General features: G+C 36.0%; 1 protein-coding gene across 1 annotated transcript; it reads right to left on the reverse strand.

The window, feature by feature from the left end:
- Positions 1 to 10166: 10166 nt before the first annotated feature.
- Positions 10167 to 13920, reverse strand: LOC140988196 (transcription factor MYBS3-like). Its single transcript, XM_073457176.1, has 3 exons — positions 13372 to 13920; positions 11053 to 11261; positions 10167 to 10923 (listed from the first exon to the last, which is right to left on the reverse strand). The coding sequence occupies exons 1-3, from the start codon at positions 13691 to 13693 to the stop codon at positions 10417 to 10419; spliced, it is 1038 nt and encodes a 345-aa protein (XP_073313277.1). The 5' UTR covers positions 13694 to 13920; the 3' UTR covers positions 10167 to 10416.
- Positions 13921 to 15677: the final 1757 nt, after the last annotated feature.

Below are 15677 nucleotides of genomic sequence, written 5' to 3' on the forward strand. Positions count from 1 at the left end.
CTAGGTTGTCCGTCTTGTGTGACCTTTTTTCCCGAGTAGAGAACAACTCGGCTATTGTGTAGCATCTTGGGCTCTTACTATGGTCTAATTATGTCGAATATGGGCTTATCAGCTTTTGTAAATGGGCCCAGATCTTGATCGATTCAGATTGGATCCCTGTTGGGTCGGATGTACAGGGTTATCGATGTCACATCCCTCTTTTGTTCTAAAAATAGTATGAAATTTAGACCAAGTATTTGGACCTAGACTCGGCCGACCCGAGTAAAATATATTGATTCTAGATTTGGGTCTCTTCCAAATTTGTGTTAATTAAGGCTATATCCTAGCCAACAAATGGACGGTCTAGATCGTGATCCGTGCACATTGTGTTTCTTTCAAATATTTTGTTTGTTTGGATAGTATCTAAGCCATTAAAATCAATTACCTGGATTTCGACCAGCGTGCTTGTTTTTATGACCATTGATTTTCGATCAAGATCCTGATCCTGCACACGTTTTTCCAAGCTGCATTACTTCAAAGATCTTCGAGCATACTTAAAGCTTTCATATTTCAAGCTGCTCAACCTAAGCACATGTCTATCTGATTACATCGGATAGTCTTTTAGTTAAATCCTTCTTAAGTGGAAGAATGGATGACGTAGGAGTATTTATCTCCAAGCATCCATATACGCATCTCTTTACATTACACACATTTTACTATTTGTTCATATATAGTCGTTTCTTGTTAACTGCCAATTGCATAATATTTACTTTATCACCAGTGAAGCCGGATACTTGTTCTTTTTTTTTCCAATGGTCCAGTTAAGCTAGTCGTTGAAGAATATCTCTTAACAGCCTAAAAATTTTTAAGGAGAGTTAAAGTTTGTAAAAATTTTAAAAGAGTTTATTCACACCCTTTTAAACTCTAATTTGATCCCAACAAATGGTAACAGAGTGCGTTTTTCTTGAATTCTGATAATTATATATTTTTTAAATGGCATCCTTTAATAAGATTCCAATGTTTTCTAAAGAAGACTATGATGGTTGAAAAATACTCATGCAGACACGTTTAGCTGCTCAAGATGATGACATGTTGTATGTCATTACTGATGGTCCAATGAAGCCTTAGCAAAATCTGATGGTGATCCTTAGATGGTGGGAAAACACTGGTCTGAATGGACAACTGAAGATAAGGAGAGGGCCAACCTCGAAAATGTGGCTAAAGAAATCGTATACAAAACTCTTGAAAAGAACAAGTTCAGCAAGATCAATACATGTTCAACAGTCAAAGAGATCTGAGAGAAGCTAACAAATCTGTGAGGGCAACGATCAAACCAAAAAGAACAAAATAACTGTTGCAATCCAGAAGATATTTCAAAATGAAGCCCGATGAGACTCTTCATGAGTCAATGAACAGTTTAGTAGTACTTTTATTGAACTTGTATCACTTGGTAAAGATTACTCAAGCCATGAAATTTCTTTGAAGGTTATGAGAGCACTGCCCAGATAATGTAAAGTACAGACAATGGCAATAGGGAGTCCAAGGATCTCAACAAACTCGAGTTGTAGGACCTTTTTGTTGATCTAAACACCTACGAGTTTGAGCTGGGATTCGGATCGAAGAAAAACCATCCACTCCACAACCACCAAAGCTCTAGCCGCCACAACTTCAAATTCTCTAGTGAAGAAGCTTCCAGCAGAAAATCTTCTGATCAGATAAGCAATGAAGAAATGTATTTATTTAAAAATTTTGGCAAAGTTATGAGAATGAACCAACCCAAATATAAATATTATAATAAAAATGATCAAGCTGATGACAATCAGACTTGTTTTAACTGTGGAAAGAAAGATCATTTTATTGTAGACTTTAACATGCCGAAGAAAGATGGTAAGAAGCCGTTCGAGAAGAGACGATCCAAAGATGACAAAAGATATTTCAAGAAGAAGACATATAAAAAAGTACTAGTTGCTGAGGAAACCAAAAGCAAATGGGCTGACTCACATTCAGACCAATATAGTTTAGAGACCTCCACAAATGAAAGTGATGATGAAAAGGTCAAGTGCCTCATGGTAGATGTTGATCCGGAGGCTTAAGAAGTTGAGCTGGAAACTATCAATGACGCGGTATTTAAGTTTGACCCTGTTGAATTCACACGAGAGGATCTTGTCACGACACTGCATGATATGATGTGTGATTTTAAAAGATTCTCACAATAATTCGAGGAAGCTAAGGTGGAAAACAAAAATCTAACAAATAAATCAAGCAACTCTAGTTGTTCGCAGCGAAAAGAACTTGGATGTTTGAGAGTAAAAATAAATTTGTTAGCGACTATGAATGATGACATGCGAAGAGCATTATAAGCAACTATTAATGAAAATAAATGACTGATACTTCTAGTTAATTGTTGGAAAAAATCTTCCGCCTCCATCGAGAAGATGTACGAGTTGCAAAAACCAGTCGATGACAGAAATGGGCTAAGGATTGGCAACGATGAGTCTAGTTCTTCTTAGGTGAATACTCAAACGTGTATGGACAATGGAAAATCTAAAATGATAAACTTTGTTCGGTCTAGTATGATATATGAACATGATCAGCCAGAAGTCCAACATATCCGAAATGTAAATCTTGAGAACAGGGGCAAGTAATGTGGCCTTTGGCTATGTTGAACCAGAGAGTTTTAAGTCTAACAGGACATAGATAAAAAGCAGACAAAGTCAAGCAGATTACACCGACTCCGAATGATTGTGCAAAAAGCCAAGTTCAACCGGACATTCCTCTGTCAAGGGAAAATCTAACTATTACCACAACTTCAGACCAATTCAAAAGAGATACATATTAGATGGGAAAGATGAATGGCCCGAACAACACTTTGTGAGAGAGAGAACACAAAACATAACACCACCTGGTTTTGCATAGAATCACGCTCTTTGGGATATACACACTAGTAATCATATTAGACTTATTCAAGTATGAGTCTCGAAATAGTTAATCCATTTAGGAACCAACTAAAATTGGATACCAAAATCTTATTTGAATTGTTGCATGTACGAAAGAAAAATACTCTTAAAGAATCTACATGGTTTCTATATTGTGAGTGCTCCATGCACATGACCGGTGATCCTGTCCCACCTGTTGTCAAACTAAGGTCCAACAACTACATATCAAGTGTTGACAAATAAATCTATATCAAGTCTGAAATCACCACTCTATCTCGATCTCTCATCTTTTTCTTGACCCTGATCATGTCCCACCTGTTTTCATGCACACATACAAACACAAAAACAGCCGGATAACTCCGGTGAGAAACATATCCCAATATAAAACAACGAAACATGCATTACATATAAACATATACAAAAGCATGAACATTTGTAAAACATGAATCGTAATCTACGAAACATAAATCAATATACAAATCTGGAAATCAAACTCTCAATCTAGACTCGACTCTGTTCTAATCTAGGGATCCCAACTGAATAAGAACGCAACAACTCACCTACTCTCCACAGCCAGATGGTGGTACGTTCCTATTCCCAAACTTTGGTACTCTATATCGCATATCTGCAATATAAGTCGATCTGCTTCTAAGCACATCGATATAAACCAATGTCCAGTGACCTGGCACCTCTGCCAAAGACTCTCTGTCTCAAAATAAATCGTCTAATCCATGCTTTATATAAATCAATAGAACAAGCATATACATGCAATGAAATCAAATATCTGAAAACAATAGCAAATAAGTATGTGGGTTTAGGGAAACTCGGGTCATATCTGACTCGAGTTATCAATCACAGTCTAACATTGATTTATACCTTCTTTTCCGCAGTTCTGACGAAGTCAAAGTATTGAATTCGAAACAGTCAATACTCAATCTAGCAATGACATTTTGAGGAGTACAATATCAATATACAACTCAAATCAATAGTGGATATAATCAGAACTCAATCTAATTCTGTTTCGACGGCATAACAGCATAATCTCGATATACCCAGCAATACAATATCAACCGATACAAATCATAACTCATAATCAATCAACAAACATAATCTGATATCAAATCTGTATCATCTCACTCAACTCCACTCTGAGAAATCATAACAATTCCATAAACAATATGTTCTTCAATCCGGTTTCGATTATACGATATCTAACATATCAAGAACACCATATATCAATCATATCTGATTCATTCAATATCATATTTTCAAATCCTATCAAAACATAAGAAAACTTACGTATTGGTGTAGCCGTTGTCGAGAGAAGCACGGTACTGTGTCCGGATCGCAAATCAGACGGGCGGATCTTGAACAAGCAAATTTCCAAAAAAATAAAAGGCGTAAGGATTTCTTCTCGATTGTTGCAGCTGAATTCTGAAGAAATGAAGATTGTCATCTTATATATGCATGGCTAGGACCAAGTGGCTCCTCCTTTGAGTTGCACGTCTCGCGCATATGCGCGACCATCACCGGCGCATATGCGCGAGACCTATTGTCTCGTCGCATAACTTTCTCGCGCATATGCGCGCCCTGTCCCCGCGCATATGCGCGAGACGTACTGTCTTGGGAATTGGCAATCTCACATGCTCGCGCATATGCGCGCCTCTTCTCGCACATATGCGCGAGGTCTTCTGCCTCGGCACATGATCCTCGCGCATATGCGCGCCTCTCTGCCGTGCCTGTGCGCGAAGTCTGTTGTATTCCACATATGCCAACCTCATGCATTTCCAATTCTGGTCTCGGAGTGGTCTGTCTATAATCGCAACAAAACATGATCATTAATCTTAGATTATCAACATAAAATTCTCGGGAATTACAGGAATGGCTTGGGATGTAATAGAAGTTGTAGGAAACGAAACGATGTAGAATTACGGGTTATTGTTGTATTGAAGTTGCTTGTCGATGCTTGGGGATGTTTGGGGTGTTTGTACGGGTTTGAATCAATGTAATAGCATCCTAGGATGAGCCTCGAGGTGTTGGTTCATGGTCCCTAGGCTTGGATTGGAAGAATGAATCAATAAGTTAGTGAATTTTCGCGAGTTTTCAAGTTCAGAGGCTACCCGGACCTCGACACGGAGTCCGTGTCCTTTTTCTTTCAAAAATACGAAATTCCAGTGCCTACCCGGACCCCTACCCGGACCCTTACACGGGGTCTGTGTACCCCATTTATATATATAAAAAATTTAAATTTTTTTTAGGGATTATTTTTGGATTTGATGTAATGATTTAGTACGATGATTAAATGAGGTCGAGTCCCGAGAGATTTAGAACGTCATAAGGAAATTTTGTCATTTTTGGGTGTGAGCATGACTATACGTCTAAGCTATGAAAGACAGTGTTTGAACTCATGTTAGTATGTACAGCAGTAGTCTCAAGCGAGATCCAACGAATCCCTCAACGCCAAGTAAATATGTTCGATGTGCAAAAGAAAATATGTTTATATTTTTGAGGTATGCTAAATGTCTTGTGACCAAATTATAAACGGATTTGGAAGTCGGTGAACGTGGTCAAAGACCTCTCCACCCCGGTAAAGGATGACCGGGTTTAGATCAGGATTGGAAAGTGGTAAAACATGACCAGGGACCAATCTACTCGGTAAAACATGACCGGAGATCTCATGTATGTGGTAGTGGATTTTCCCTGCCAGCCCAGTACTGTGGTTTAGTCTGATCAGACACATTTATGTATGGGTCACTTGCTTTGAAACATATCTCTACGCAAAATGATATTATGTATGCTCAAGTATGTATGATGCAAGTATGTTTAAGAAAAATTTTATGATGATGGCACGTCTACGTTTATGCTACTACGTTCATGTTTCAAATATGTTTATGCTATTACGTTCAAGTTTCAAGTATGTAAGTCCTACTTTTAAGATACATGTTGTTTTATTATGTAGTACTTGCTATCTCCATTTTATACATGTTGAGTCTTTAGACTCACTAAATTTGATCGATGCAGGTGAAGATGACTTTGAAGAGACGAGGGGTGGGGACCAATGAACCGGCTTGGACTGAGCAGGAGGCTAAACCCAAGGACCGCCCATGTTTTTAAGAAATGATGCAATATTTCAAATACTCTGATTTCACGTTATTGTTTACGATATTTCAACAAGTGTTTTTAGCAAACTTTATTTGTGATATTTTCATTGCAAATATTTTGAATGACCAGTTTATTGTTATCGCAAATTGGAGGTGAAAATTTTTATTTTTCCTCAAATTTTAAAGTAGATAAAAGTACGGTATCTTACAGATATTATGTTAATCACACAAAGAGAACAAAACACATATAAAGTAGCTGGAATGATGATAATCTTAATTCTACCACACATTTTGTTGCTTTACATGATAATAAAAATTGGTTATGAAATAATCGTCTCAATCACTTAAATTTAAAATTCATTGCAAATCTTAGCAAGAAAAAATTGGTCTTGGGGTTACCTAACATTGACTTTTCAAAAGATGCTTGTTATGTTTGTCAGTTAGGTACACATGTCCGATCAACATTCAATAACAAAGGAAGAAACTCAACGACTCGATGCCTGCAACTTCTTCATATGGACTTATTTGGTCCAATAACCGTGACGAGTATAGGAGAAAGGAAGTATGTTGGAACATTTCAGGTTTGAAATCTTGATTTTGATATTAACAAAACTTTTTATTTTGTTTCTAATGAATTTACCTAAGCGCGCAGAAACTGGAACTGATCAGGATAAGAACTGATCAGTTATCGAGCCAAAACTGAAGCTATCGAGACGCAAACTGAAAGCGCCAACTGATTGCCCAAACTGAATTAGTTCGACTGATATATCAAAGACCGGTTCAACTGACATTCCAGCTGATAGGCAGTTCAGCAGAAGACCTTTAGAAGCTCGGCCAGCTAATGAAGAGCTCAACTGATGAAGAGTCCAGCTGACCAGTTCAATTGAAGTAGCGAAATCAGTTGAGCTGACGAGTCAACTGATTTCACCGAACCAGTTCAAGATCAGTTCAACTGATCAGTTTAGAACATCAGTTAAAAATCAATCAATTTGCAGAACACGACAAGATTATTCAATGAAATCTAGCTGTGCACATTAAGGTAAAGCTTTTGTCCAGTCAAAGAACAATAATGGAGGTTGCATCAGAGCTTAAAGACAAAACGTTTCAAAATGAATGTCGGAAAGTGCAGATACATTTCAAGGAACGAATTCAAATTACAACGAACATATTTGATGAGTCTTGGTGTACGATCTCAATGCTTCTATAAATACCATATCAAGATCATCAATATATATGTATGGAAATATAGATGTGTGCGGAAAGCAAGAGAGAAGAAGAAGGGCACGCTCAACTCTTATCAGCTTACAAGAAGCAATCAGACCAGATTTGAGAGAACACTTAAAAGTGTTATCAGCTCAGTTTAGGAGCATTTTCTCTCCGTGTGTGAGAACACTTTTGTGTTGTATTCATATCAGTTCTCTCAAACATGCACACACAATCACTCACATATACAGAGAGTTAAGCTTATTGAATAGCTGAGTGAGTTTTGCACAAAGACAATAAACTTGTGTATGTAGTCTTTAACACATAGATGTTAAACAAGTATTGGCTGAAGGTGCTGCCTTCAGTCTAGACTAGGAGTCCAGTTAGACAGTAGGGTAAGTCCTAAGCTGAGTGGGTTTGTAAAAGGCATTGTATAAATCAAAGTCTTTTAATGAATCCTACTTGAGGTGGTAGAAAGAATGACGCATGAGCAGTTGAAGTCTCCGAACATCCATAAACATATCTTGTGTACTTAACTGTTTAACTTTTGTTTTCAAATTGATTTGATTAGTTCGAACAGTTATTCAGTTATCACTATAACTGAACTGATATATGCAAGAATCGATTCCTCTTATTTCAGTTAATCAGTTTATACAAGTTAAAAAGCCTTCAAATTAGTCAGCTTTCTTAATGAAGGATTACTTCGAGTATTTTCTGCTTGGTTTAACACCAAGCTCGATTTAATTCATCGGTGTTTACATTCTTAGAACACGAGCTATTGAAGCTCATGGAGAATATTGTGTTTGAAGCACCTGCGAACCGATCCTTCAAAGTATACACTAGAAATCATTGATGATTTCTCCAGATATATACGAGTTATCTTCCTGAGTTCTAAATATCATATCGTTGCACGCATTATCAATATTCTTAAAAGAAATTAGAATGAGAGATCCTCGGTGCAGGATCGGATAAGGAGTGACTGAGGAATTGAGATCATAAAAAATCTCATTTCAACATATATGGATGATAATTGAATCAAGCATGATCTTTCAACCGCAAGTTCACTTTAGCAAAATGGAGTAGCTGAGAGAAGCAACAGAACACTCAAATATGCGGCTCGAACCGTGCTAGCTAAATCTGGTATCTTTCAAAGGTTTTGGGCAGAAACTATGAACACTACATTCTATACACAAAACAGATCAGTAATTGACAAGAATGATGGGAAGACCACCTACGAGATCAGGAATGGAAAACAGCTAGAAATATAATATTTCTGCATATTTTGTTGTAAATGTTTCATTCACATCAATGGTAAAATGATATGACCGCCTTTGATGATAAATATGATACTCATGTGTTTCTAGGCAATTCTTCAATTACTAAATCATATAGGGTTTACAATTATAGAACTCTAATTGTTGAAGAATATGTGTATGTTGTCTTTGTTGAGTTTTCCGTTTGTCATGATAATAATAGAAATATTATACACGATTTAAGCGGCAAATTGGATTCCACTAACATTGATTCTAGTAGTGATCATGAGATAGATTTATGAAGAATGGCTTGAATCATCCCTGAAGCAAATCCAGTTGACAATGAATAAACTTCTCATAATCAAGCCGATGAAGAATGCTAGAAATGCCTCTAGAAGAGAATGCTATAAAAACTAATGAATATACAATAGCCCAATAGCAAGGTCCAAATCCATTTGGACCAAGCCTCCGGTGAGATAAGAATCATCCACTTAAGCTGGTCATCGGTAACTCAACTACTCCTCTTAGAACTAGGCAATGTTAGATGAGTTCATGCATGTTGCATTTCTTTCTCAACTTGATCCAAAGAAGATTGACGTGGCCTTGGGAGATTCAAAATGGATAGATGCAATGTAGGAAAAACTTAATCAGTTTGAGAGAAGTAAGATTTGGCACCACCTAGTTCCTGGACCATCTAATCGACATGTTATATTGAACTATATGGGTATTTAGAAATAAAATGCATTAGAGTGGATCAATAATAATAAATAAAGCTAGACTTATATCCTTGAAGTTTTTTTTCACTCATGATTTGCGGAAGATATGTGATATTGAAGTTCAAAAAAAATGGCTCAAGTGATAACATGGCCAATCTTTTAATAAAACCATTGTTTGTTATCAATTTTTGAGAAATTGGTATACAAGATCAGAATGCGGCAGTTTAGAAATTTCAAGAGAAATTTGCAACAATGAAATTAATCCAAACTGCACACTTTTTCCTTGTCCATGATTTTTAAGTTTGGTTAATTTTTTGTCATAGTAACTTATGAATTTTTAAATTGTTGCATTTTTTTGTATGTTAAGTCATGTTAGAAAATTAATTAATAGTAAATAAGACGAGAGTATTCAATCAGAAATATGATTTATTCTGTACAATTGGTTTTTCTGGATAATTATTTTTTAAGTTTAGTTAATTTTTATTTAAAACTATGGACAATTATATCGAAAATATTTGTAATTATTTTGTTATAGTTTGTAATTATTGTTTGTATAATGTTTATTTTTTTACATAAATAATTATGTAATTAAAATTAATATATCTATAATTTATATATAATGTATGAATTTTGAATTTTAGAAAATTGATGGGATACAGTAGTTATGGTAAGTTAATTTTTTTTATTAAAATAGGTTTTTTTATGGAAAAATATTATTTTCCTAAGTTGTTTTGGGTATAAGGAGCCATATAAAATCGTTACTTAAACCAAGAGAATTCAAGGGATACCAAGATGCGGATCCAGGTGCATGAGTGTCACTCTTGTGAACCCGGATTATCGTCAGCGTCACAAACAAAAATGTTAGAGACACCAATACCCGGCGAAAACTGATAGCTAAAAAAAGATTTCATAAATTCCTTATAAAAAAATACATAAATGAATAAAACCGATAATTAATGGTACATGTCTAACAAAAACGAAAAGCAAAGGACTATTTGACTGATGCAGAAATGTTCGATATTCAGATTATCAGAGTTTTGGAACCTACAATGTAATTGTAAGATGCTGACATGATGTTAATCTTAACCTGTACACAAACTTACGAAGACAACCTAAAAAATAACATTAAAAACTTAGCGAAACGACTGTCAAGCACTACGATCTTCTAGGAATAAATCTCATGGAGCAGGATGGCAAGAAACAATCCGATGGCTCGAGAACATGTTCTTTATAGGGCATGAATAGGGCTATGACTAGAGTTGATGCCCGAACTGTCGGGAGCAGGATTTGCATGAAATGCTGATGGCCTTGTGGAACCTTCAACAAGTTTAAGGGACAAAGTGGATGGCCCGGAATCGGCTAGAGATTCACCTAAGCTGAGTTTTGACATGCCAACTAACTGATCAACGTTGATGGGCTTCTTGGAATGGACAGCCATCGGCTTCACCACTTCATGAGTGTCTTCTTTTGTGGGTTCTGCATTATATCCGGGCCAGACTGGTATGGAGAATGGGAAGAATGGTGCCATATAAGCAGGATATACTAGAGGATATGGATATGGCAGGCAGTCAGGATTTGGAACCATGGTGATATTGTGGTCGTTGGAGTTTTCTGATTCCATGGATTCACGTTCTTTGTCTGCAGAAGGAGGTGGCACTGGGATGGTGCTGCTTTGTGTCTCAGCTTGAGGGCTACCAGAGAGAAAATCCCGAGAAACAATTGGAGTGTCGACCCGCTAAAGAAAATGCAAAACAGAAACAAAAGTAGCATACTTATAAGTAAAAGTTTAATCCTTTTTTAGTATGTTGTATGCTATGAGAATTATCAGATAGTATTACTTGGGAAGCTTATAAAATATGCTTACTTCATCGGCCACAATATCGAAAAGGCTAGAGCGTCTTTTTCGCCTAGACATGTTATTGTGTCTTATGAAATATTTCTGCGCATGGCTAGCAACCTGGGTAGGTGTTCTAGAGATCACATAGCTCCGTGCAATTCCACGCCAATCACCTTTACCAAGCTTTTGCAAGCCAAGAAGAAACATTCGGTGTTCCTCTTCTGTCCATGGAACACCTGAAAAAAGAGAATATCATTTCAAACAAAAAGTAAACAAACTATAAACTTCGCCACCCATCAAAGTAATGCGTGGAAAGACTAAAGAGAACAACACCATCTTTAATAGTTTCACCACCCTTTTTCAGGTTAGGTAGATGCTACTCCTATGTTTAGACCCTCATCCACTCAACACATGACACGTGTGCTGAGTGATGAATGATGGTCATTCATCCGTACATCACGGTCGAATGAGTAACCATGATTTATCCGTTTAGCACACATATCATGTGTAGAGTGGATAAGGACATTACCCATATGGATGACATGAACAACACCCCTTTTTCATAATGATTATCAAATCATCCAACCAAATTAGACATTCCATATTCCACTCAATTTAAAAGGTATGATTCTGCAACCATACTTTCTATGTTAAGGATTTACATATTAAGCATGCTCGACCATTGCTCCCACTGATAAGTGTCAATGTAATTTCACATGTAATGCCAACAGAAGAAATTTCAGCGAAAGAAGGAATAAGAAAAAGTCAATAATCGGTCTCATGACGAAGTTACACTTTTTTACTGAGATCAAAGTCGGTTTTCAAACTTCCTTTCAGGAGACTTGAACTCATGTCCACCGAGGTCAATGGTGCAATTTTCAGTTGATCATGCACTTTCGATGCTAATTCTCTTCAAGAAGTCATACATATTAATGATAGCTTCATAACTATCCAACCCCTCATATCTCACTCCCCCTGTGATATTTCTGAATTCCCCGAATTGGCTGGTCTGCTTTAGCAGCTAAAACCAAAGCTCTTCCATGCAGCAGCTGAAACCAAAGCTCTTCCATACTTTTCTTGCTGGTTTTTCAATTTGGTCATATAGAGAACACAGTAACAGTAATATAAAACTTAAAAGAATCCACAAAGCAAGGCCATGGCTACTAATTGCCAAAAAAGATATCACAGAAAGTTCTCAGAGCTCAATTCACTGAAACAACTTATATGCCATGTTTTTATGCTCTTTTGACGTGAAAACATTTATATCCGTCCACAGCTATTTCACCCTCTTCAAACCATAGACAGTAAATGTCTCGATATACTAGTTATCAAAAAGAGGATAGGATATTTTTCACATCAGCGTGTGTTCTGCAATTGAATGGCGAAAAGCAGTAGAAATCCAAAAATCTCCATTCCACTGTCGTTTCTGATTCTCAATTACTTCAATCAGCATCTTGCCAAAATGAGAAAATAGAAAAAGAGGTGGACCAAGGAATTCAGTTGAGAGACAACTTGATCAATGTTTAAATAGAGAGATTTCGTGAATTGAAGTATCTAAGTCCTAATAAAAATCCACTCAAATTGTTAGGTAATTTCATATCCATGGACTTTGAATCTCTCAACTTCCATTTGAAGGTATTTTTTAACCAGACCAAGACATTCAAATGTTCAAAGTCCAAACTCCCATCCAAACGCAACCTTAATGCATTTTTTCAGACTATGGAACTTATTACTTCAGTAAAATCACACAAAATAAATCTGAGAGCAACTGCAAGCGTCACCTCTTGGTTCACCATTGACGTAAACAAAATTAATGTAGCAAAAAAGTCTGAACCAAAAAGAATCCGGATAAAAAAAAAATCAATCTGGCAAAACTCTACTTTATTCTGAGTAGTATAAGTTGATAAGAACAAGAAAAGCAGAACCATAATAAGCATCATTTCTTTGATATTCCGGGGTTGGTTTCCTAATAAACTGCAAAGTTTATCCCAAAACATACTTATACAGAAACAAAATTAAATCCCACCTCCCTACTCTCAAAAAAAAAAAAAAAAATCCCACCTCCCTACTCTCAAAAAAAAAAAAATCCCAGTTCCCTTGCTAAGAATATACGCACCCAAGAAATTTATACAGAAACAAACATTTGAAATTTATACTGAAACAAACTTATACACAAGACATGCAAATGATCAACAGCCACCATTCTCGTTTTCCACGCAAATCAGTTCATCTCAAATAGTCTACAATAAGAAGAAAATTTGCAGATCCCCAAATCTGAAATAAACACAGATTTCACACAGACAAAAAATCACAAATTATCTTAATATAAACAACCAAGTTAAAAACCTTTCTTCCTTTCTCGGCTGAACGAGGAACCAGCAACAAAATCTTCCGACCCATATCCATCTGCAGCAGCTGAGACAGCAGAAGGGTGGTCAGGGGTGTCCGCCGGAGATTCAGCAAAACCGCCGTTCTGCGGGGTCCCGCTTCCGCTACCGCCGCCACCCCCCATATAATGATTCAAATTACCCATACTCGCGCTCTTCCGGATCGACCCATCTGTCAATCGAACCCCAAAAATCTTCACCCCACGATTCGGACACGTCCGAGAATTATGCCCATTGTGGCTGCAATGCGAGCACCTCCTCGTCATTGAACCAGAAAACATAGACTCCTGAAAATCCAAGAAAACGGAAATCAATCGCTCAGTCCGTCGAAAATGGATCAAATCATCACGATCCAGCCAAATGATTGGCCTTGTTTCTGGGTTTGAATGGAACAGCTGGTGTGTGGATACGGATAAAGATTAGTGAAATAAAATTAACTAGATTTTGAGGATTTGAAGGAAAATAAGCGATATATGGCTGAGGATCGTGCACTGTGTGTGTGTGTGTGTGTGTGTGTGTGTGTGTGTGTGTGTGAATAAAGAAACTAGGCTAAAGATTTGTCTGGCCATTGGCTATGTCAAAAAAAAGGTTCATTCGAATAATTTTCTTGAATTTTTTAAAATAAACAAATTTAGCTCGTGTCAATAAATTTAAAATATTAACATTTTTTTAGATAATATTTTTTATGAGTACGTCTATCGTGAGACGGTCTCACGAATTTTTATCTGTGAGACGGTTCAACCCTACCGATACTCACACTAAAAAGTAATACTTTTAGCATACAAATTAATATTTTTTCATGGATGTCCCAAATAAGAGATCTGTCTCACAAAATACGACCCGTGAGACCGTCTCACACAAGTTTTTGTCATTTTTTATTCATATGGTTGAATCTTATATCACATAAAAAAAAATTCATATATTTGACCTCCATGAATAAATCAAATTATTTACTATTATTATTAAAAAAAAATTTTTATGAGATCATCTCACGGGTCAATTTTATTAGACAAATCTTTTACCTAAGCCGACTCGTTAAAATGTATTACTTTTTATATAAAAAAGAGTTAACTTTTACTCCAAATATGGATCGAGCTGACCTATATCACAATTATAAATTCGAGAGACCGTCTGAGAAGATGCTTACTATTATTATTACTAACAAATATCCAAATATCATGTTGACAAGTTCGAATCTTATAAAAATTTTAGGGATTTTATTTTTTCATATTTTGTGCAATTTTGGATTAAGGTTATATGGTTTCAAGGTTTGACAAAAAGGTTGAAAAAACTTAATTTTGGAAAAGAGGTCATACAATTTAATGTCATGAAGGAAAGACTCGGAAATTACAGAGGGAGCGGACAACAAGGACTCTCGATATTTAACGAAAGAATTGGTGGAGAATTTTTATCATATGTGACATTACTCCAAGTGCAACAAAATACTAAAAAATAAAAAATAAAAATAAAAAAAAAAAGAATTTTAAACACAAAAACTCCTCTGAGACGGTCTCACAGATCACTTTTGTGAAATGAATATTCTATATGGATCACCCACGAAAAAATATTACTTTTTATGTCAAATATATTAATTTTTATTGTAAATATGGACATAATTGATGCGTCTCATGAATAAAGATCCGTGAGATCGTCTTATGAAAGACCTACTCAATTTTAAATACTTTTGTGATAGAGGTTGGAGGGTTTGTTTTTTGGAAGAGATTTTTTGGAACATCTCTTAGACATTCACACGGAGTCTTCAAAAAAGAATTTCGTACTTTTAAAATCGGGCCATTGTGGTAAGAAATAAAAAGAACAGAACGCAGATTTCTCGTAAACCTTACATTACAACCATATCTTGGAACTTGGAGGGAGACGACGACTAGGGTTCGAGATAAGAGTGGAAGACGACTTCACAGTGTGAATCGTGCAATCATGTTGAGATTTTCTTACTTCTTCATAGATTTTATTTCTATGAATTCAAACATTGTGTTTTGCTTAGTTTTGATTTTATGGAATAAATTTCTCGAGATTAGAACCATGATAGGACCAGAAAATACTATGTTTGATATTTTATTTAGTTTCAAGAGATTATTTTTCTGCTTTCCATAATTGATTGATGTTGATTTAATATTTCTTATGAATAGCTTGATTACCTATTTAATTGTTTAGTTGATTAATCACGAATTGAAAAAAGATTTATTAAATATAGTAACAAATATATCAATCAACAAATAATAAAATTGATTAGGAATGTGTACGATT

This window comes from Primulina huaijiensis, chromosome 11 (assembly GCF_012295235.1).
Source record: "Primulina huaijiensis isolate GDHJ02 chromosome 11, ASM1229523v2, whole genome shotgun sequence".
Classification (NCBI taxonomy): Eukaryota; Viridiplantae; Streptophyta; class Magnoliopsida; order Lamiales; family Gesneriaceae; genus Primulina; species Primulina huaijiensis.

What these genes read in the sequence shown, in the direction of transcription:
- LOC140988196 (XM_073457176.1), bottom strand. Translation starts at nt 13,693, where the DNA reads ATGTTTTCTGGTTCAATGACGAGGAGGTGCTCGCATTGCAGCCACAAT. An exon ending in CAGCCGAGAAAGGAAGAAAG is followed by an intron (nt 11,262 to 13,371) that starts GTTTTTAACTTG and finishes CTCTTTTTTCAG; the next exon opens with GTGTTCCATGGACAGAAGAG. An exon ending in TCGATATTGTGGCCGATGAA is followed by an intron (nt 10,924 to 11,052) that starts GTAAGCATATTT and finishes CATTTTCTTTAG; the next exon opens with CGGGTCGACACTCCAATTGT.